At 35.2% G+C, this 20943-nt stretch overlaps 3 protein-coding genes across 6 annotated transcripts; 1 reads left to right on the forward strand and 2 right to left on the reverse strand.

Moving 5' to 3' along the window:
- The first annotated feature begins 1397 nt into the window (after positions 1-1397).
- LOC107028784 (lactoylglutathione lyase GLX1-like) lies at positions 1398-6410 on the forward strand. Of its 4 annotated transcripts, none has more exons than XM_015229978.2 (9): positions 1398-1609; positions 2755-2959; positions 3057-3181; positions 3283-3347; positions 3656-3868; positions 3962-4009; positions 4786-4893; positions 5047-5187; positions 6120-6410. In XM_015229978.2, exons 1-9 carry the CDS (start codon positions 1468-1470, stop codon positions 6159-6161), a joined length of 1089 nt encoding a protein of 362 aa, XP_015085464.1. In that variant the 5' UTR covers positions 1398-1467; the 3' UTR covers positions 6162-6410. The 4 variants fall into 4 exon arrangements, with proteins under 4 accessions (XP_015085464.1, XP_015085463.1, XP_015085467.1 ...); XM_015229977.2 differs by lacking the exon at positions 6120-6410 and adding an exon at positions 6032-6090; XM_015229981.2 differs by having other exon boundaries at positions 1400-1603.
- LOC107028783 (VAN3-binding protein) lies at positions 6188-10728 on the reverse strand. Its single transcript, XM_015229976.2, has 8 exons — positions 8638-10728; positions 8462-8527; positions 8022-8090; positions 7579-7951; positions 7114-7278; positions 6985-7034; positions 6753-6810; positions 6188-6672 (listed from the first exon to the last, which is right to left on the reverse strand). Exons 1-8 carry the CDS (start codon positions 8917-8919, stop codon positions 6479-6481), a joined length of 1257 nt encoding a protein of 418 aa, XP_015085462.1. The 5' UTR covers positions 8920-10728; the 3' UTR covers positions 6188-6478.
- A 580-nt stretch (positions 10729-11308) lies between these two features.
- LOC107028874 (casein kinase 1-like protein 3) lies at positions 11309-20738 on the reverse strand. The gene is made up of 15 exons (XM_015230109.2): positions 20488-20738; positions 20341-20381; positions 16840-16909; positions 16371-16519; positions 15972-16067; positions 15542-15612; positions 15054-15115; positions 14911-14974; positions 14710-14794; positions 13437-13563; positions 12919-13001; positions 12689-12752; positions 12165-12280; positions 11806-11980; positions 11309-11669 (listed from the first exon to the last, which is right to left on the reverse strand). The coding sequence occupies exons 1-14, from the start codon at positions 20561-20563 to the stop codon at positions 11810-11812; spliced, it is 1275 nt and encodes a 424-aa protein (XP_015085595.1). The 5' UTR covers positions 20564-20738; the 3' UTR covers positions 11309-11669; positions 11806-11809.
- Positions 20739-20943: the final 205 nt, after the last annotated feature.

Genomic DNA, 20943 nt, shown 5'->3' on the forward strand with positions numbered 1-20943 from the left:
TTTATGAGCTTTATATATATATATATATATATATATATATATATATATATATATTATTAGTTAAATAAATACATAAAGTAATTAATAACCTAGAGCCATTCAAAATTGAGAAAAAAAAGTCACATGGAAATGAGTTTAATAGAGAATGTTGCAGGATCCATATTGAAGGGGAAGCCTCCAAAAAGATTTTTTTTAGCATTCTAAATACGAATATGAGGTCTCTAATTAAATATTAAACAGTCTCGTCACTTCACCACTAAATCAAACACTTTATTTTTCCTAAACAAATATCAAAATTACTACTTTTGGTTGTTTCAATGAAGTGAGACTATACTGATCTTTAGATATACAATGTAAAGAAAAAACTAGGTCTATTACGTAAATACAAAATTAATTCTTTGCTCTTGCTGAAAAATACAAAATTAATTCTTTGCTCTTGCTGAAAATAAAATGTACTCTTTCTACTCATATTTAAGTTTTAAACTCTTCTAATTATAAATTTTATCAGAATATTATTTTAACACATTCTTTAAAAATATTAATGATAAATAGGGAAAATGCATAACTATCCCCTCCCGAAATCTCAGAGACACACTTATACTATACTAAGGTCCTAATACCTCCCGAACTTATTTTTTGATATTTTTTTTCAAACTAGTGTCACATAGGCCGAAAAAGGATAGAAAATTATTTATAAAATAAGTTTAGGATAATAATAGAAACTTAGTATAGTATAAGTGTGTTTTTGGGACCTCTGGCATAGATTTGAGAGATATTTATGCTTAAATATGTAATTTTCTTATGATAAATATGTAATTTTACAAAATTTGCTTAAACCCTTTCTAAAGCATCCTTTATCTTTCATACACTAGAATTGTTCTTTTTCTCCAATCAGTTCATAAGCCCTTAAATTCTATACTCATTTTTGTTAATTCAATTATCATATTCTTCTTCATATCTTGTTCATTATCATCCTTACATACCTTCCAAATTATTATCACAAATTGGGCCATTTTTGCTTAAGCTAATAAAATTGAGTTAGCAGATTTGGTGAGATTTTTGTATTAAATTGTTGAGATGAAATCAATAATAAAATGGGCAACACTTGGAGGGCTACTGATATTAATTGAGCTTCATTGCTCCTCAATTCCCATGGGTAATCTAATTGTTGGTTTGTTTTTTAAATTATTTCTCGCATTTCTGTTTATGTTGAATTCGTGTGTCTATTCTATCTATTCTAATATTGATAAATATAATTATCTAGCATTTATTGCTGAGAGGTGACATAAATCACAAAATTAACGTATACGTAAGATGACCTTGACACCAGGATTGGTGGTTTACTAAATACTCTTTGTTTTTTGCCCTATATTATTAGAACTAAATTAAAAGGTATTTTATCCACACCCATACATATAAGTTAGGATAAAGTTCGGTGTTACAAAACTTGGTTTTAATTCAAAACAAATGGCTCTACAAATATTTTCCCCAAAAATTCAACAGCCATTGAAGTCCATTTTTCCTTCTCCAACTACTAATGGATGCAGTATCATTGTGCCTTGTGCCTATAACTCATCTCGTAGGCTTGCTTTATTTCAACTCGGTACAGGTTCTTCCATTTCACTTCTTATTTTCTACTGCAAATTTTGCTGAAAATGCACCATATCTAGAATTGGTAGTGCTCAGAGCTAGATTTTAGCTTTAGGTTTTTGTAGGTATGCGTACACATTACTCTCTCCGGACTCTACTTGCAGGATTACACTAGGTTTTTTGTTGTTGTTTTTGAATTGGTAGTCAACTCATTACTAAATGTAAGGTTCATGAGCCTAAGATTGCACTTTGTGAAAATCACTTGGATAAAAGTTATTTGATTGATGGGTTTCATGATGATCTTTCAATTCTTAGAAAATTAGAAAATGTAGTAAACTTCATTGAACTGATGAACTAACTTAATTAGCTATAACTGATCATTTGATAATCACATCATATAGGATGTCGGTGTTGGATATTTTGTAATACATAGAGGTCTTAAATTGAACAAGACACATCTATTCATGAAAGAATTGACTGCTATGAAAAATTATTTGTTCGTGAAAGAACTAACTCTTATAAAAAGTTATTTGTTCGTGAAAGAACATGACTCTCATGAAAAGTCCTTTGATCGTGAAAGAACGTGACTATGATGAAAAGTATCTCTTAAGTTCTATAAATATAAGACTCTGTGGAAGTAGCCTAAAACAAAATCTGCATGCATAAACAAAGAGTTTTGCTGTATCCTGAAGGGATTTGTTTGAATTTATCCCAATACGTATATGGTCAATATCTCTTTAAAGAAAATGATTACACGTCTCAAAGCCACCTTCTTTTTCAATTATATTTCCTATTATTTTCTAATAGTCGAGCGAGGTGTAGCAGAGAATTATGCAATAGAACTAGTTGAGCAAAACTAAGCTCACATAAAGCCTATTGTATAGTTGGTAATGTTCTCTTTGACAGCACCATACTGACAAATAAATGTAGGAGGTATCGCTTGTACCTGAATGAACACAAAGTTCTTTGCAACACTCGTTGCACAAAAAATATCGATCAAGGGACTATAGAGCAGTTGAGATTTTGGATCTAACCATCACTTAGTTCAGACAGAATAAAGAGAGCAGTTGAGATTTTGGATCTAACCATCACTTAGTTCAGACAGAATAAAGACTGAACAATGGTGTATTAGTAAATGACTTACTGAACTTCATTGTTATTCAGCCATCACCCAGTCACAATTATTTAATGGAAAAGCACCTGAATCTCTTAGTGCTGAAGGGAAAGTGATTGAAAGTGGAATGGTTGCTGAACTGGCGCAGTCAAATATTGCGCTAAATGATGAAACTGCATCAGAGTGGATCAAGAAGGACAAAAGAAGAATGCTTCATGTCGTTTATCGTGTTGGGAATTTGGACAAGACGATTAAGTAAGTTTACTTTTATGTAGAAAAAGTTTGAAGCTTCAGTACTATGTTTCATATTACCAACTAGGTACCGGAGTCCAGAGTTGTTCTTGCAATACAGGTTTTACAGAGAATGCTTGGGAATGAAGCTGTTAAGGCAACGAGACATACCAGAGGAGGGCTATTCAAATGCTTTTCTAGGTTATGGACCTGAAGAGTCAAATTTTTCCGTTGAACTTACTTACAGTAAGGCTCCTCATAGCCAGCAGTTGGCGCTGTGCTTTCTTCGAAAATCATTTCGTGCTTTAGGATGTTATAGACGTTGTACTTTACCCTGTTGCTTTCAGACTATGGAGTTGACAAGTATGACATTGGAACTGGTTTTGGTCATTTTGGAATTGCTGTTGAGGATGTAAGTAGTTCATAATATGAAAAATTCATTGGTTCCGTTTATACTTCTCTGATGTCATACTACCAAGTAAACTAAGATCAGGAAAGTTTTACAGGCATTTAGGGATGTTTCCTTGGAATTGATTATCTTTGCCTTTTTCCCTTCTTTGGTTGATCTTGGTTTTAGAAGTTACTCTACTCATTACTTGCTAGCGACTATCAATATATCTTACCATGAGTGCGGTGTTTTAGTTAGACACCTTTAGAAATGTTCTAATTGTATTTCTTTCTCTTTTTTCCTTACAATTATTTTTTGAATTTTCCACATAGGTTGCTAAAATGGTAGACGTAGTAAAAGCAAAGGGAGGGAAGATTGTCCAGGAACCTGGTCCAGCTAAAGATGGAGGACCTATAGTTTCCCTCGTGGAAGATCCTGATGGCTACAACTTTGAACTATTAGAGAGAGGGCCTACACTTGAACCTTTCCGTCAAGTAATGCTTCGTGTAGGAGATCTTGACCAGTCCATTAATTTCTATAAGAAGGTAAACTGATTAGCTGGATGAAAGTTCCAGTACATACTTGTCATTTTTTATTGCAAGAAACACTAAATCTTCATTGTTGATTAATTTTTCAAGGCATTTGGCATGGAGCTTCTTCGAAAAAGAGATAATCCGGACAACAAAGTGAGTTTTTAGGTTCTTTTGCAAAATAAATTTTCTGTGGTTATGTTGTTCTTGTTTGAATCTTATGCAATCGTCTTGTTGAGTAACACAGAGTCCTATATTGGGTATAAAAGGCATCATCAATAGAGTCTATAAACTATTGGGTCACTCAATTCATGCGTTGAGGCTTTGGGTTAGATGCTTGGCTTATTGTATATCGTATCTGAGCCAACCTTAATTAAGCCTATCTTCTCTCTTCTAAGTCGGTATTAAACTAGAGGGGATTATAAGTAAGAAAGTGTGTGTAGTTATATATTGTCTCGTATAAAAGGTCTTCGAAAGGTCTTTATAATGGAAGTTCATAAAGGTCTTAAATGTCACTCCACTCATTGTTTTGTGATTTTTGATTGAATACTCTAATTCTTTCATTTGTTCAATTGTATGAACCACCTCATGTAAAAGTTTTTAAGCTATTTGAGAGCGGCATCTTAGTTATTTGGTTTATGGCTGCAACACCTTTAATAAAACAACTTCTCATTGGTGTTTCCTTTTGCTCTTGGTTCTCTTCATCAATTTTGCAAACATACTTCATGTTCAAGGTGGTGGACGATTTCTGCCATGCTAGTTTTGGTCCCTAAACTAGGATGGTTTTTGTTCTTATATTCTCCTTTAGATTTTATTAAAGTAATGCTTGCTACACTTGATATATTGCATTTTTTTTTACTTGGGCATTTCCTTAATGCTAGTTTATGGTTGTCTCTCTCTTCTGTTTGTTAATTATTAACACTTGTTCTCAGAACACAATAGCCATCATGGGTTATGGACCTGAAGATAAAAATACAGTTTTGGAGTTGACATATATGTATGGTGTCAAAAGCTATGATAAAGGAAATGGTTATGCTCAGGTAACGTCATTCAAATATGTTATTGTTCGATATAGTTTAAGACAAGTAACATTAACAAACTCATTCGAAGTTATAATTGATCATAGATTCTTTCCCAGACTTGAGAAACCTCCGTAGATCTCAGCTTGTAAGGAACATTGCATGTCTTTGCAGATTGCAGTAGGAACAGATGACGTCTACAAGACTGCAGAAGCTATAAAACTGTATGGTGGGGAAATTGTACTTGAACCTGGACCTTTGCCGGGTATAAACACCAAGATCATGGCATGCATTGATCCTGATGGTTGGAAGACAGTAAGTCTTCGACAATTATGATTATTTTGGCATGAACTGGTAGATTGCTTTCCGTCATTAGACAATGCACCAAAACTTGTTTCTAGACATCTCATGCTTTATTTTGTCAGAGTACTAGTTTAAAAGTATCCACAATTTGAAGGCCGATATCTACCTTCAACATTGACTATCTTCTAGCTTTACTTGAGGAAAGTGACAAAGACAAAAGTTATAAAACGATCAATCGCTAAAACCTTCACTTCGTTGACCTTCACTCACACGAATTATCTAGGACCGCGTAGAATAAACAATACCTCTAATCACTTAACCCCATACACTAGGTGAGAGAGAAAAACTGGTTATTAAAATCTGCAGCAGTGACATTATTTTCTTCAATGTGTGTAAAACAGATGACACTAGATTGCCTAAAAGATTTCATATGTTAATTTGATCAACTAAGTCTTTGGTGTAGCATGGCACATGTCAGCACCTATTGAACTTAGGAAAACCAGATGTTATTGTTTGAGAGGATTCAAAATTCGATCGCTGAAACATTATTTCTGCAATAGTAAAACCGAAGTATATTGGATAATATCTAGATCTGTTCAATTGAGACATAGGATGTATCACTAAATGGCAAAAGCATACACCACTATCTGGTTGGTGATTGGGTGTAAGGTTTCCGGCTTGTGAAATGATGTCATGTTAGAATCAAGTTAGGGAGGACTACTTTAAACCATGTAACAGAGATGTAATAATATGCTTAATTTCAGTGTAAACACTTGATAGGTATCAGAATAGGAAGGATAAAAGTTTTTTCTTTATTTGCTTTCCATCTTAGTCATTCACATTTGTCGTAATGAAGGTTTTTGTTGATAATGCTGATTTTATGAAGGAATTAGAGTGAACCTATGCAGTACTAACCCAAATATCTCACATTTGTCGTCTTGCAGGTTTTTGTTGATAATGCTGATTTTATGAAGGAATTAGAGTGAACATATGCAGTACTAACCCAAACATCTCAATCCTCTAGTAGGTTTCTGAATAATTTGTCACAATTTTTCCGGTGATATCATCCAGATAATCTATTTCCGGCATGAACCATGGATAGCTTTACTTATATAAAAACAACCATGAATGGCTCATTGTATTGCCATTTTCAAATATGTAATCTATCCCTATACAGATGTACTAGCTTAAATCAATCCATTGCTTCTCTGATTTGATGCTGCATTTTAGAGTTTGGAAGTCACACATTGTCAATTGCTTTAAAAACTACTGTTTTGTTCTCTTCTGGAATGTTCGTCCAAAGTCATGTCATGGTCATGCGGCAGCACAAGATTTGTTGAATCCCATCCACCCACATTTGTTTCTCCCCTTTGTTTCTGCATTCAAATTCAATCATCCTGTCAGCAGTTTGTATCCCGAAGTAGCACTTCTGCTCGTCATGTTCCTCGTCTCGTCCAAGCCATGCTGGTACGTCACAACAGACTCCAGAGACCACACCTGGGCACTCATCAAGCACCAATTTAGATGAAAGTGTAAAGGATCACATACACAATTTGATTGTATTGGTTTGTGCTTACATTCCTTTTTCTTTGTGAATGTTCCTGCCATATGCTTGCTTTTCATTTTAGCTATCACCTGCTACCAAAATTCATATTTGCACTTCTGTTATGATGATATAGGCAAAACATGAAATAAAAACCATGTGGGGGTGCACATGTAAAGTTTGTTGCTTTTAATCTAACTGCTTAAAAGATGTTCACGTTTCTAATAGACAGTCTATCCATTTAGATGGTATACTCTGCATATTACCTGCCAATCTGAGTTTATGGTGAAAGAGACTTGTTTCCAGTGTAGATCTCCTGCATGAACAGAAATATTGTTGAAAAAACAGCTGCAATATCTCCAGAAAGGTAAGTGTAGTTCCTCAATTCATAGTACCTTTTCTTGTACGTTTGAGCAGTTCTCCCCCTTTGGCAACAAAACTAAGAGCTGCTGTAACAGTTGCTTCTTTGTTACCTTCGACACACTCATCAGCTAGAGCAACAGCTGCAGCTCCATTTCCTTTCTGTAGCCTTGCCCTTAGAGTAGCTGCACCTCTCAATGCTGTAATTGTGAATGCCAATGAGAGAAATCAGTATTACCAGTTTAAGCTTTCTTATGTTATGAAACTGTTGAGCAGAGTTGTTTGCATCCCTATAGATAGCAACAGCTGGAAAATGAAGAGTATGAAATTCTGTTCCGTTAACATACAGCAGTCTACATGGTCCACAGGAGATTGGCTTGACTATTATGCAAAGTATTTCACGGTAAAGAAGAATGCAAGAGCTGTATTTCATTATCAAATTGATTGGTGATGTGGTCTCTTTTAGATTGATGGTCCACCGAGACCAGTTGGATTTATACCTGTAGCAGCCCCAGCTGTTAGAGTCATGATGTCTCCACTAGTTCTTGCATTGATAGCTGAATTTACAACTGATAAGATTTGATCCTGCTCAGCACCCATATCCTCTGCAATTTCAATACAGTGGGATGCAACTAAAGCTGCTGCAGAGGCAATTGCAGTTGACATCTTTGAAGACGTGTTGTGTTTGGTTATGGACTGCTCTGGAGAAGTTACTGATAAGGTTGCAAGAGCAGCCACTGCAGCTGCAACCCCCGCTACTGAAATTGCTGCATGCACCTGGGCACTGTGAGTTCTAAGCTCTTGTTTTTTCTTTTCTTTTTGATCTTTCAGCCACCTACCCATTGTCTTGCCACGCATCACGGTCCTGTAGAGCTGCATCATGCCAGTTTAGTCGTGATTGTTCAGACGAATCAGTAAAGTTATTGTCAAAATAATTGTATACCCCAGCTTTCAGCAATTGATGACTGGAGAGGAAATCTGAATTGAGTGCCTGATGTAGTAAAAACAATTCCTGCACATATCAATACAAGTATAGTTATTCAGCTGAGAGTTAAAGAATGATTTGGGGGACAAGGAAAAAGTTGAGTGTATTCCCATCAACCTAGAGGGCACTCCAATATAAGTTTTCCATCTACTTATTTGGATTCACAAAATGATGATGAAGACTTTGTGGTCGCTTTTTAAGCCAAACACGTGCTTCATTATTGTAGTGCCTAATCTGTATTATTATAATTCAGCAAAATGGCTCATCACTACTGTTACTTCTCTAGCCTATTATAATTTCAAACAGTGGAGTAATTATCCAAAAATTTTAGTTGCAGTCATGCATGTGTTAGATAGATAGAACCCCTTCCCCCGTCTTGCTTCTCCATTTGCTTTTACCTTTGTGTCATCACTTCCCCTTGGAGAAACTGGAGGGCTATCAGAGTTGGGTAGTGGTTGTTCTTGCTGCAGTACAAAGACAATAAACGTAGAAACTTGTAAGCAATTAATGAAGTAAGCATTTCCATAACAGTATAAATGAACAAAACCACAAGCTTGAACGAAGTGGTGTTTACAGATTCCTCTATAATCGAAGTCTTTCCATGTTGCCCTTGTAATGAAGAGAATGACATCTTCTCATCTACATAACTTGTTTGTTTTGTGTGAGAAAGAGCTTTAGAGAGTTCCTTAGCTGACAGACTCCATGATCTTGCAAGGAACTCCATAGACTCAGTAGGAGTTTCTGGTGGAGGGCATGCCCCTGGTAGCCAATTTGTTGCACTGTCTTCATCGATCCCTTCCAACCTGTTTGATTTACATTTAACACCACAAGAGCTCACCGTCTCCATTATAATCATTCAAAAAGAGGAGATCAGTGAGTTATTAACTAGTACAAAATTTGTGATCAATCTTCTGATACCGAAGAAAGTTAACATAGTATACAAGTTGTAGGAAGCAGTATGATATATATAATAGTGGTGAGGTATTAGATATAATAATTTATCCTGGTTGGAGATATTAGGCAGTCTTCGGATTATTTATTCCACCATTTATACCTTAGTGTATATGGAATAACTTATCCCAGGACAATTTGTCTGGGATAATTAATCCCGGGATAATTTGTTCCCAACCAAGCGACCACAGTAAAGTTCAAAGGTCATTTGAAATCTTAAAAATTCAAAAAAGAAGCTGAATTAAGTGAGACTACAATACATATATTCTAAAACTGGATATGGAGAGGTCCCAGTTTTAAAGTTCATATAAACTTTGTCTCCAACTTCCCTTTGTCTTTCTTCTTTTTACATAAAAGGGTTTAAAAGATCAGTTCTTGAACGGCGGGCTTCATCATGACTAACAAATAGGGACCCTCGAGTTATAATCCTATTTTTGAAGTTCAAAAAACTGTTAAAATATATGGTGTGTGAAGCACTAGATGATCAAAGGGGCAATTTGCTTTTTCTTATACATTTTAAGCTAAGTGGTGAAAGATGGAATTGAATTTCTTATGACGATTGTTCGAAGTGGCTTTTTTTTTTCTTTTGGTTTTCCAAAAGTGGTACTTAACCCAAAATGATTCAACTGTAGTTTGTTTAAAGTGACATATTCCTTTTTCACACATGCTTTGAAATGCTTTACTTGAGCTGAGACTTTACGAAAATATTTTATCTTCATAAGATAGGAATAAGGTCTGAGTACACATCACCCTCTTTAGACCTCACTCATGAGATTATATTGTTACTGTAGCTTACTGTGATATATCCTTTGGCTCAAGAAATAATGGAGATGAAAAACAAGTGCTAATTGGCATGGCGAACCAATACTTTTCTTTTGTCATGCTTAGTAAAGTATCGTTCTGCTAAATTTCAGGCTATATAATAACACTACGTATGGCTATATGAGCATTAACAAAAACACCCAAAAGCAATAATGATTGAACAATAGAGAAATATGGTACTTAAAAATGGTGTTTTATGACTCCAAGGCAATCAACAAATAGAGAAGGCATATCTTTTTAATTGACACTTTCATCATTACTATGTGTCTAATCATGTCTTGAGAGATGGCAAATGGAGCACTAAGTCCTTGGAGGTCCCAACTTCACCTTAATTATCACTTTATTATTACAAGTTTAGGAAGAGCCATTTGCCTTTAATTTTTTGTGATTCCCTAATAGTAGAGACGTTGATTTAGTAGGCACAGCGTGTGGAAAAGAAAAAAGAGTGTTTGGTGCTTATATATGGTTGTACTAAAATTGTTTTATTTCATCGTCTGCGATTGTATACGATTATACTATCTCTAAAATCAGTTGAAACAAATACGTATATAACATAAAAGAATACATTCGAATAGATGTAAAACCAATTGATTTCTTCCCGTTTAAGTGGTGAGTGCTAAGTATTTCGATTAATTAAGCATACACATCCATATTTGTCCAGAACATTTTGCTCTTCTGGGTGACACAGCAACAAATCTGTTGCCACAGAAGCCTCCTCCTTCATATGAAGATAAAAATGTCTCCACAATAGATTTCATTTTGAAATTGTAACTTTTATAGTGATAGCAGACTAAAAGCTATGTAGAAATGATCTGTTATGATCAGTTGGGTGTAAAAAATGAAGATCTGTTGTAATAAGAACATATAACTAAAAACAAGTTTGTACTGGTGGAGTGATGACTAGTTTTGGTATGTCACTGTATTGAACATCTACACTGTATTTGCAGGTAGAAACTAGCCTCTTGACAAATCATGACCAAAGCTATGATGACTTATTTGTCTCATACAATATTTTGAAGAGGAGAAAAGGAGAGATGAAAAGATATTCTTGAGCTAAATACATGAAAAGCCTCGTCGAAGCAAAAATGACCAGCATGAAGTAGTATTAAGATTGTTTTCAAGACATGATTAGACAAAATAAAAAGAGGAGCATAAAAGCTATGGCTCTAATCACATAGTACCTCTGAGTCCAGGTTATAGAATTCCATCATCTCCGCAGCAAGTATAGGATTATAAACAAATGCAAGGTTGATTAATTATAAGAGCCATGATGGTGCCCCATTGGAACTTCAACCCCAAAGGCAGGCTTCATCATCAAGTTCATGACATAAAATGTCTGAAATCCATGAAAAGTTGCAAATAAGCTAACATTATACACAACTAAAGACGAGGAGAGTGAGCCTGAATACCAACTAAATATATACCTGAAATGCTCTATATACCAGATTTGAGCTTTCAGAAACTTGAGCACCTATTAAAACTTCTCCAGGCTTTGTGCAAAGGAATTGAAGAAATAAAATACAGATAAGAGTCGAATAAGACAATCTAACATTTGAATGTCCCTTTTATGCTCTATTAGAAAAACAAATGAAAAGAACACTTTACACATAGCTTAATTGTGAACTGTAGCTGGCTTAGTCACTGTCCTATAATTCAAGACGGAGAAAACTTAAAAGGGCGACCAAGTTTTCATAGGTCATCTTTTAGTAACATTCATTGCTTTATACTTCATGGTCACCTCGAGATGGATGCCTTACTGGTACACAGGGTTTAAGTGAATTCAACATCACAAAGTAGACCTTCACTTCTGCAATTCTCTCACATAAAATCCTCCTATTTTATTCAAAAAAAAAAAAACAAAGAAAAAAAATAGCTTTACTAATTCCATTGCCTGTAAATGGAAACAAGCCCCAGCTTATGTTGCAGTAAAAAGAAAGAAAATCAAATTTATTGGAGAAAATACTCCTACCAGTTCACTTGGAAGAAATCCTGCTTAAGAAATGCAGCTTGCTGCTTGAAGCACCAGTTTTTCCACTGTGTGCATGACCTATATTTCCAACATCAATTGAATCTTCGTGTTTCGGGAAGCTTCTCTTGAAAGCATCAGCCAACGACGTAGAAGGACCAGAAGTATTGAATGTTACCTGCAACAAATTAGAAAAATAGAGCCATTGTTTGCAACATGCATATACAACACACAAGTCTGCTAATTGAACACGAAGAATGTTTTTATGTTAAAATACCACTCACTATTAAACAAAGATGTAATAATAATGGTATAGACTATAGACAAAAGCAACTACAGTCTCCGGTCTACATTGAACTTACATTTTTTCCAGTTCGGTAATCAGATTTCAGATTAGCTGCTGATCCATCACCACGTACAAAATTACTTGATACCTTCTGTTTTGTAGCTTCAGCGAAAAGTGTAGCATTATTACCTCCTAAATGAAGATATAAACCAGTTAAACATCAGTTAACTCTCAAAAAAATATATTATTTGAGATTTACTCCTTTTCTACATCACATATATTAAAGGGACTATAACAAGGTTAAGGTCAGCTAAATGAGAAGAACTGTCATAATGTTCACAAGTACAAGTTTATTAATTCAAAGAGCTATAGATCCCAAGGTTTTTTCTGATGGAGTCATCTGAAAAGGTCAAAAGACAAACTCCCCTGAAGATTGTAAAAACAGTAATTATTTTACACATGCACATCCCACAAGTTCTGTCTATACTGCAGCTCCGAAACTGACAGAACCCCATACTACAGATTGCAATTGCTACTCTACGGAAATGGCTGTCATATTTGCAGATAAAAGAGCTAATATGCAACTGGAAGACAAGTTACCTTGCTTATTTAAAACTTTTGGCAATGCTCCAGTACCTGTCGTTACAGAAAGTGGATGCAGACTCTGCAATTTCCAGTGGCAGAGAAAATAATATCAAAACGGGTTGAAATAATTGAATTTACTTTTTATAAATATGATATACAACACCAGATGTCCTCATACACAACAAAATTTTAAAACCGAGGAAAACAATACTTCTGCCGAAAAATGAAGTGATAAAAGTACTAACAGGTAGTTCTAGCTGGGACTTTGACCTCTGCGTCTGCTGATATTTCAAGATGGTCCAATCAAACACATAATCCATTTTATACCCTGACGAGATAAACACAGTAGTCACATAATACCAGATTCAGAAAAAAAAACTTAAATGAATAACTGCTAAATCCTATAAGAATGCATGTCTGTTGGAACTCAGCCCAAGAAAGATCAAGCCTATTTGCAAGAAACTTATAGAAGTACTGAACTTACGCAATCAAACAATTGAAGAACTAATCTTTCTGGATAGAGAATCCAATTTGTCTACAGAAGTTTACCCTCGATAGTAGTATAGTTATGGACACAAAATACTTGGGCTTTTGATGCTCCTAATCTTACATGTTCATGATTACAATAACATGTTTTTCAGACTTCTTTTGGTTTTTTTAATCATATGAGACCCAAAAAGATGAGTCAAGAGTACAGTAAGAAATGCAGCGACAACATAAACTTCATTTTTCTTGTGCTAGAATCTGAATTTAAAATCCGTACCTTCACGTGTAAATAGGTCACGAAACAAGCGTTTCAGGAATCCGTAATCAGGGCGCTGGTCAAATGTTAAAGAGTGACAATAATGCAAGTATGAAGCAAACTCCACTGGAAGAGATTTGCATAAAACCTGTAGAGAGAAATTGAATGTCAGTTCACTACCATTAAACTAAATGAAATGAAAGCACTGTGATTGTCTAACCTAATAAAGTTTTTTTATAGCACCCATTACCACGAAAATAGTTAAGAGAGTTTGAGATACATCATCATTTATTTTTTTGGTTATGCAAAGCATGGAACAGGCTAGCTGATGCTCAAAGAAGTTATAGATTTCAAATGGCCAAATACAGCCCATTTCCAAATTCTTTTTTTAAAATGTTACAAAAAGAATTTGGAAAAAGTTACTGGTCATTTCCAAATTCTCATAGTGGATGAGAGTTTATACAAAAGTTACAGAACGATCTATTTAGACCCCTTCTAGTCTGACCTATAAAAGATGTGCCAACTCAAAGCTAAAAGAACAAGAATCTAGTCATCCGCCCCCAAAGGAATCGTTTAGATGTAAAAGTGCTGAAGTGACAAGCTTGGCAACTATGGTTTAGATCCAAATAGAGGTGACATCAATTCTTCCCATCTACTTAATGTTAGGTTTTATTTGTCCTAAGTTCTTACCATAAATAGGTTTTCCTTTTAGGAAAAGGTTTTGGATTGACTAATACTTTTCTTGTAGGAAAAGGTTTAGGACTCTATAAATAGAGGAATGTTCCTTCTAACTTAATTAGCATTCACAATGTAGTATTAAGGGCTTTGAGAGTTTTGGTTAGGAGGAGAATTTATGGGTCACAAGTTTGATACGTTATCACTTGTGTGAACCTGCCATGTATTCCGAGTGAATTGGTTGAGGTTGTTTCCCTCTGTATTTTGTACTCTCATATTTATAGTGGACTGCTCATCTCCTTTGTGGACGTAGATCGATTGACCGAACCACGTTAAATCCTTGTGTCTTTTGGTATATTTCTCGTTGTCTTCTTACTCGTGATCTTTTGAGGTTTGCTTTGCTAGCTTCCGCATTTACACCTACTTATTTTCGATCCTAACACTTAAGTCTTGACATGCAAGATGCTTGGTACCTAACCTATAATAGAGCAATGTAGTAGGCACTCGGTGAATCAGTCCCAGGTGCACGTAAGTTAGCCTGGACACCATCTTTATATTATATATATACACGCAAGTTATAAAACAAAGGAACATAGCCATCCAATTTTCTAAAACAAACCTCAATTGTTGTTGATACTTTTTTCTCACGGATCTTGTCATATTTTTGCTTCTTTGTATCAGCTTTTAAACCCTGCCATGGAAGGCTACATGAGAAAGTCAACCAATTAATTATGTCAATAAAAGAAAAGAACAAAAAAACAAACCAAAGAAAAATCAACAGTAGTAAATAAGAAATAGTGTGGAGGAGAAGTGGCCACACCTGCCTCTCAAGAAATATAAAAGAACGTAGCCAAGAGATTCCAGATCATCCCTCCGACTTTGCTCTAGAAATTTTGAAAAGAGAGTATTTTAGTACAACGTCCAATCTCAGAGATAAGAAACAAACATACAACAGAGTTTTACCTATTCCCAAATGTGTATTGCAACTGGCATACCTTGCTGTCCCTGTCAAGTTCTTGTTCTCTCTGTGAAAGTAGAGGCAAGAGAAAGAATAAATTCAGCACCAAGAAGTGGCAAGAACCACTGTTCAAGTAATTGGAACGAACATAAAAAATTTAAATTGGGAAAGAAACAGAAAACCAGCAAAAGGCATTTCTTATTTAGGTGATGAAGCTTAGTGGGATCTTTCTATAAATTAATAGGATACACCTTTTCAGTTTTGACAAATTCCGAGCAATACACACATTTCCAATCATTAACTCCTTAATGATAGCAAAGAAGCAAGTATCATATAAACAAAAATGACAAAAATAAATAAAATCTAAGAGTAGTGATTCAATTTTCACTTGAATGAAGTTTTGTCACTGAAAAAGCAAGGAAAAGGGAATAACTGAACACCAAACATCATACACTTCCAGAGGAAAGTTGCATAAAACCAATTACAGGCACACCTGTAAGGAATATGACGGCTTGTGGTGGGGTCACGATATCTTTTTGCAAGTCCAAAATCAATAACATAGACCTGTTTTGTCAATAGGGAAAACAAGAAACAAAAAGCAAAGGTAAAACAGAATATCACAGGGAAAAAAACGATTGGTTAAATGACATGACCATGAAGCTTATGTTGTTCTGTCCCCCACCTCCAAACCCCCCATCTCCTCTAGGCTTTGATCTAGTGGTAAGAGTTCAGAGTATGATATGTAGTTTAGGTACACGTCACGGGTTCAATCCTGCCACGGGCTCAGACAAAAGCCTTGTATTTAAGTGGGAAGGAAGGGGTGGGCCTGTAATCCACTGAGTTTTGAACCATGTACCACTGGTCCCCGGGGATTTCTTACTTGTAAAAAAATGACTCTGAAGCTTATCTGAAAAGGTCATCACCTGGTTTGCCTTCCTGCCAAGACCCATGAGGAAGTTATCTGGTTTTATGTCTCTATGTAGAAATCCTTTTGAATGCAAATACTCTATTCTCGTAATCTGTAATTGTCACAGAAAAGAATACCCAGTTCAGTTATGAGTGTAATTCCATGATAGATGTCATGGGATAAAGGCAGCAATATTAAAGGCAGCAATAACAAGCATGCTTGATAAACATAATTTCTGCAACATACTCTATCTAGAGACAGCAGAGTACACGTCAAACTTGCATACACCACGCAAACTTAAACCAAAAAGAGCCAAAGGTAAAATAAAGGCCAAAGAAAGGTAGTCCTCCTTTCTAAACTGAAAGCAAAACATGCATTACTCAAAACAAACAGAGGTATGTAATATGTTGATTACCGTCTGATCAGCCAACATTAGGACAGTTTTCAGCGAGAATTTCCTCCCACAGTGTACAACGAGGTCTTCAAGACTGGGACCAAGCAAATCAATAATGAGGACACTGTCATTCCCATCAACCCCACGCCATTTTATATTAGGAATACCACCTGAAATCAAAACCAACAAGTAATAATGAATACTCCCTCCATTTCAATTTAAATGGTAATGTTTGAATATGCACGAAATTTAAAAAAGAAAGATTGATTTTTGAAAATTATGGTCAAAAACATGCCATAACATTTGTGTGGCTAGAAGACTTTTGAAACTTGTGGTCTTGACCATGCCGTGACAGTTGTGTGGCACAGCTTCACATTAAGGGTTAAATGGGAAATAAAGAAAAATTATTTTCAACTTAAGAAAGTTGTCATTTTTTTGGAAAGGACTAAAAAGGAAATGTTGTCATATAAAGTAACCAAGGAAGACTTACTTCCTCCCTGAAGTATAGTGTACAGCTTTGCCTCATAAAGCAACTGAGGGTGTCTTGTCTGCCTATTTTCCTGTAAATACAAAGAGCAAAGTCAGATAACTGATTCAGCCTGTCCAGCAACCACAACTAAGATTTTTTCTTTTGATAACCAACCACAACTGAGATTTTTAACTCATTCGTTGCTTAAAAATAGATATCCTCACATCCTTCATCCATGTCCCGAATATTTGGGTATTATATCTATAAAAAAATTTATAACTGTGATGCCGAAGCCAGCTTGCACGCAACTTGATGCATTTATCAGTTATACTGTAAGTATTGTTTGAACAATACAAAACTAAGGAAGATTATTTGTTTGGACTAAACCAGGAAATACATCATACCATAGAAATGGAAAAGGCAGGATAAATTATGGGATCAAATTAACCTACATTCTACATTGGGTTGATCAGTATCACGTGCTTTCAGATAGGGGTGGCAATGGGGCGGGTTCAACTTTGTGTGCAGGGTGATTGAAATGACTTCTTTGAAAATCTAATGCGGAGCGGGGTGGATTCCCTCTAAACTAATTTCATGGAAATAATTTTTGGATTTTACTTTTCAGAATAATTACGAGTTGACTCAATGTTCAATTACTTGAGAGCTCATGAATCAATGGACAATTTCAGATCATCAACTCTTATTCATGCCTTCACTGTCAATAGCCAATTTTTCAAACAGTCATTAATATTCAGTAATGATCACCATCTCTGTAAAGTAGAATAATGAAAATATTAAAGATCTGATCATTCTAATGCATCTAAGTTATAATTCTGCAGAATTTATTTTTATAACAAAACAAATTTTAAAACTTTTGTGGAGCGGCACAGGGTGGATTTTGCGGGGCAGAGCGGGGCGGGTTGAAAATGAAAATAATGTTATGCAAGGCGGAGCGGGCAGACTGAAATATTTGCAAGTTAAGCCACAACCCGCCCCGCCCCATTGCCATCCGTACTTTCAGATGGAGGATCCAGCAGCTCAACAATAATCTTTAGGAAGACAATGTGATAAGTTCATGTGCATACATATTGATGACAAAAGGAGGACTTAATTATGTAATAAATCCACACAAATGAGGTGACTCGACTACCAACCCAAAGAAGTAATAGGCAAATGAGCATACCAAATTGCGTCTCAGAAACAAACCCCAAGATATCAGAACTTGGGACAAAACTTAAAGTAGAGGAGATTGCTTTATGAAAGCAAATGTTGCAAAAAGATACTCCCTCCGTTCCTTTTATATGTCACCTTTTTAGGTTGCACTTGCATTAAGAAATTAAACAACTTTACCCGTCTACCCTTCTATAATGTTTTCTTAAGTTGACTTTTCAATAGATGATGAATATGCTAGATTTCAAAAATTAAAATGCATTTGGATGACTATTTAAATTTTTTAGTTTATTTTTGGAGCCAAATTTTTTCACCAATTGATCTAAAATTTTAAAATTTTTGTTAAAGCTTCAACTTTCAAGATTATTTTTTACTTTGTCTCCACCTTTATTTTCAATTTGTTTGTTGAGATTTCTTTTTCAAATTAAGATTTCATAGAATAGTGAATGAAGAGAGTATTTAATCAATGTATGACGTACTCCAATGAATATTATTTGGAATGGAGGAAGTTAATTATTTCAACTTTCAGTGGGGATGGTGAATCTGAAGGATGTCCGCCTTCTGGATGGCCCTAATACAGAAACAGTTATGAATATTTCCAGAAGAGGAAAGCACTTTATTGGAGATGATAGTAATACCAAATATAGATTATTAGACGATGGATGACTAGCAGAAGAGGAATTTCTCATTGAGTGATGAAGTGAAGCGAATTATAAAGGAAATGGAAAAGTTTCCCAGGTGCATTGATTATAATGAGGATAATGATACTAGTACGTATTTATTATAGTGAGGATAATGATACTAGTGCATCTCTCAAAAGATCTGTTGTTCAAGAGAATACCATAGGAGAATGCTACCCTCAGGTAATTGGTTTTGCAATTGTTCGGTGAATGTCGTAGAAGTTACAGCAAACGATTACTTGAATTCTGATGATCGATGGAACATGTGCTATAAGTTTAAGCAGGATATCTAATGTTGGGAATGCGACGAGGTTGAGAAATTTCTTATGCCAGTCCAGGTTATTCAGAAACTGACAGTATGAGCTTGCTCACATTGTCGGTGCCAGATGCCAAATCCGGATTAAAAAAGGAGGATTGTGGTAGGTCAGTAGCCAGCACAAAACTAGTCGATTCATGATGTATTTTCAAATTACTTGTATCATTAGCACGTGTTTACCTATGCACGTATTTCATCAGCACATGTGTGATAAAAATAAGTCAGGTGTTCCATCACATTGCCGCCTCGATGTGAGGGAGTATGAGCTAAGGTTCCCACATCATATATGTATGGATAAAGAAGCTAGTCCAGCCGGCCCAATGTGGTGCAAAATAGAAGGGTTCCTTGGACAAATGAGAACAAAGAGGCTAGTTCAACAGAGTCGGATTCGCCAAAGTAGCTGGAACATAAAGCTCTTTGGCGAAAAGTCAATGGAATCAGTAGATAACTTTAAAAGGAAGAGAGATAATATTGTAGTGGGGGAGGGATGAGATAAGATTATACCTAAGTAGCAGAAAATATTTTACAATTTAACCATTATGGTTGGAATTGGTGGGCGTAAGAGGGATGGAGAGAAGTTTGGGAATAACAACACAGGGTGTGATATGGGATGTCATTTTCCTGAGAGAAATCATGGGATGTAATTAACATTGGACTACTTAACAAAGAGCATGAAGATTTTCTAAAATTGGTGTTCTATAAGCCACACGGTCACTTATTATTGGTGTTTTCTAAGTGAAAATCTAAATTGATCAAAAGATTACACTACAAATGAAGCGGAACATCTAAAGCTTGACATATAGAACACTTCTTTTTTCCTTTGGCACGTATCAAAAACTTGTGGTTCTGGACAAATATTCATCATTTTGAACTTTTAACCTGAATCTCGTTAACATCTACCCAAAGACAACACATCAAACTGATGTTCACATATCTATAAGAATGAAGGGAGACTTATAGGGTGTGTTAGGTATGAAGAAAAATGAATTCCTAGAAAATGTAATCATGGAAAACAAGTGGATTTCTTACTTATTTTCTAGTGTTTGCTAAGTAAGCAAGAAAACATTATTTCAATAGCATTCGTATGTTATCTAGCAATATACTATGGAGGTGGGAAGAAATAGAGAGTAGGAGCTCGGGGGCATTGGATCGTCACTTATGCAACTTGTTTTCTCTACTTCCATCATTGAAGTCATTTTTCCTCATTTTTAACAAACTAGTTTTCCTAGAGAAAAATACTGTCCAGACATTTCAATCAACCAAGCAAATACCAAACACACCCATAATGTTCAAACCTAGGCAGATATATATACAAGTTTACAAGGAAAGAGATTAAATCTAGGCAAGAAAGCTTACAATTTTAACAGCAACAATCTCAAAAGTTTCGATGTGGGTAGCTGAAAAAATTAGTAAAAACCATAAAGAACAATCAGATTCTTGAATTTACAACAAGAAGAAGAAGAAGAAATCAAGAAATGAAAAACAACAAAAGAAGAGACAAACCAAGATATATAACCCCAAAAGACCCGCTACCAATCTTTCTACCTAACTTGTACTTCTCTCCAATTATCCTCTCCATAAAGATACAAACTTTATACAAACCCCAACTCAGTTCTTGATTCAATCAAGCAAAAAAAGATTTTTTTTTGTGAATTTTTCAACCAAAGAAGGGTTGAACTTCTCCTCCTAGAGGAGAGAAGAACTAAGAAAAGACAGAGAAATACTACTTCCTAATTCTTGACTTTTCTTACCATAATATTCTATACAACCATTATGATTTATGGTCTTTGATGAGTTTTTTTAGCAAATGGTCCCTGAATTTAAGAGACAATCTTGTTTCATCCTTTGCAGATTATATAATCAGCATATACAGTCCTTTAACTTTCTATTTATGGTGCAATTTTGAAGGAATCAAAAGAGCATTGGAATAACTATGTTGACTGCCCCGGTCTTTTGAAA

The sequence above is a fragment of the Solanum pennellii genome, chromosome 8, assembly GCF_001406875.1.
Source record: "Solanum pennellii chromosome 8, SPENNV200".
NCBI classification, from domain to species: domain Eukaryota; kingdom Viridiplantae; phylum Streptophyta; class Magnoliopsida; order Solanales; family Solanaceae; genus Solanum; species Solanum pennellii.

Excerpts from the sequence above, each read along its gene's own strand:
- LOC107028784 (XM_015229978.2), top strand. The coding sequence starts at position 1,468 with ATGGCTCTACAAATATTTTCCCCAAAAATTCAACAGCCATTGAAGTCC. Across the intron at positions 2,960-3,056 it reads AATTTGGACAAGACGATTAA|GTTTTACAGAGAATGCTTGG; the intron begins GTAAGTTTACTT and ends CTTGCAATACAG. Across the intron at positions 3,182-3,282 it reads TTCCGTTGAACTTACTTACA|ACTATGGAGTTGACAAGTAT; the intron begins GTAAGGCTCCTC and ends TGTTGCTTTCAG.
- LOC107028783 (XM_015229976.2), bottom strand. The coding sequence starts at position 8,919 with ATGATTATAATGGAGACGGTGAGCTCTTGTGGTGTTAAATGTAAATCA. Across the intron at positions 8,091-8,461 it reads GGGGAAGTGATGACACAAAG|GAATTGTTTTTACTACATCA; the intron begins GTAAAAGCAAAT and ends TGATATGTGCAG. Across the intron at positions 7,952-8,021 it reads ATCAATTGCTGAAAGCTGGG|CTCTACAGGACCGTGATGCG; the intron begins GTATACAATTAT and ends GGCATGATGCAG.
- LOC107028874 (XM_015230109.2), bottom strand. The coding sequence starts at position 20,563 with ATGGAGAGGATAATTGGAGAGAAGTACAAGTTAGGTAGAAAGATTGGT. Across the intron at positions 15,613-15,971 it reads TTGGCAGGAAGGCAAACCAG|GTCTATGTTATTGATTTTGG; the intron begins GTGATGACCTTT and ends TTGACAAAACAG. Across the intron at positions 14,975-15,053 it reads CAATACACATTTGGGAATAG|AGCAAAGTCGGAGGGATGAT; the intron begins GTAAAACTCTGT and ends CAAAATTTCTAG.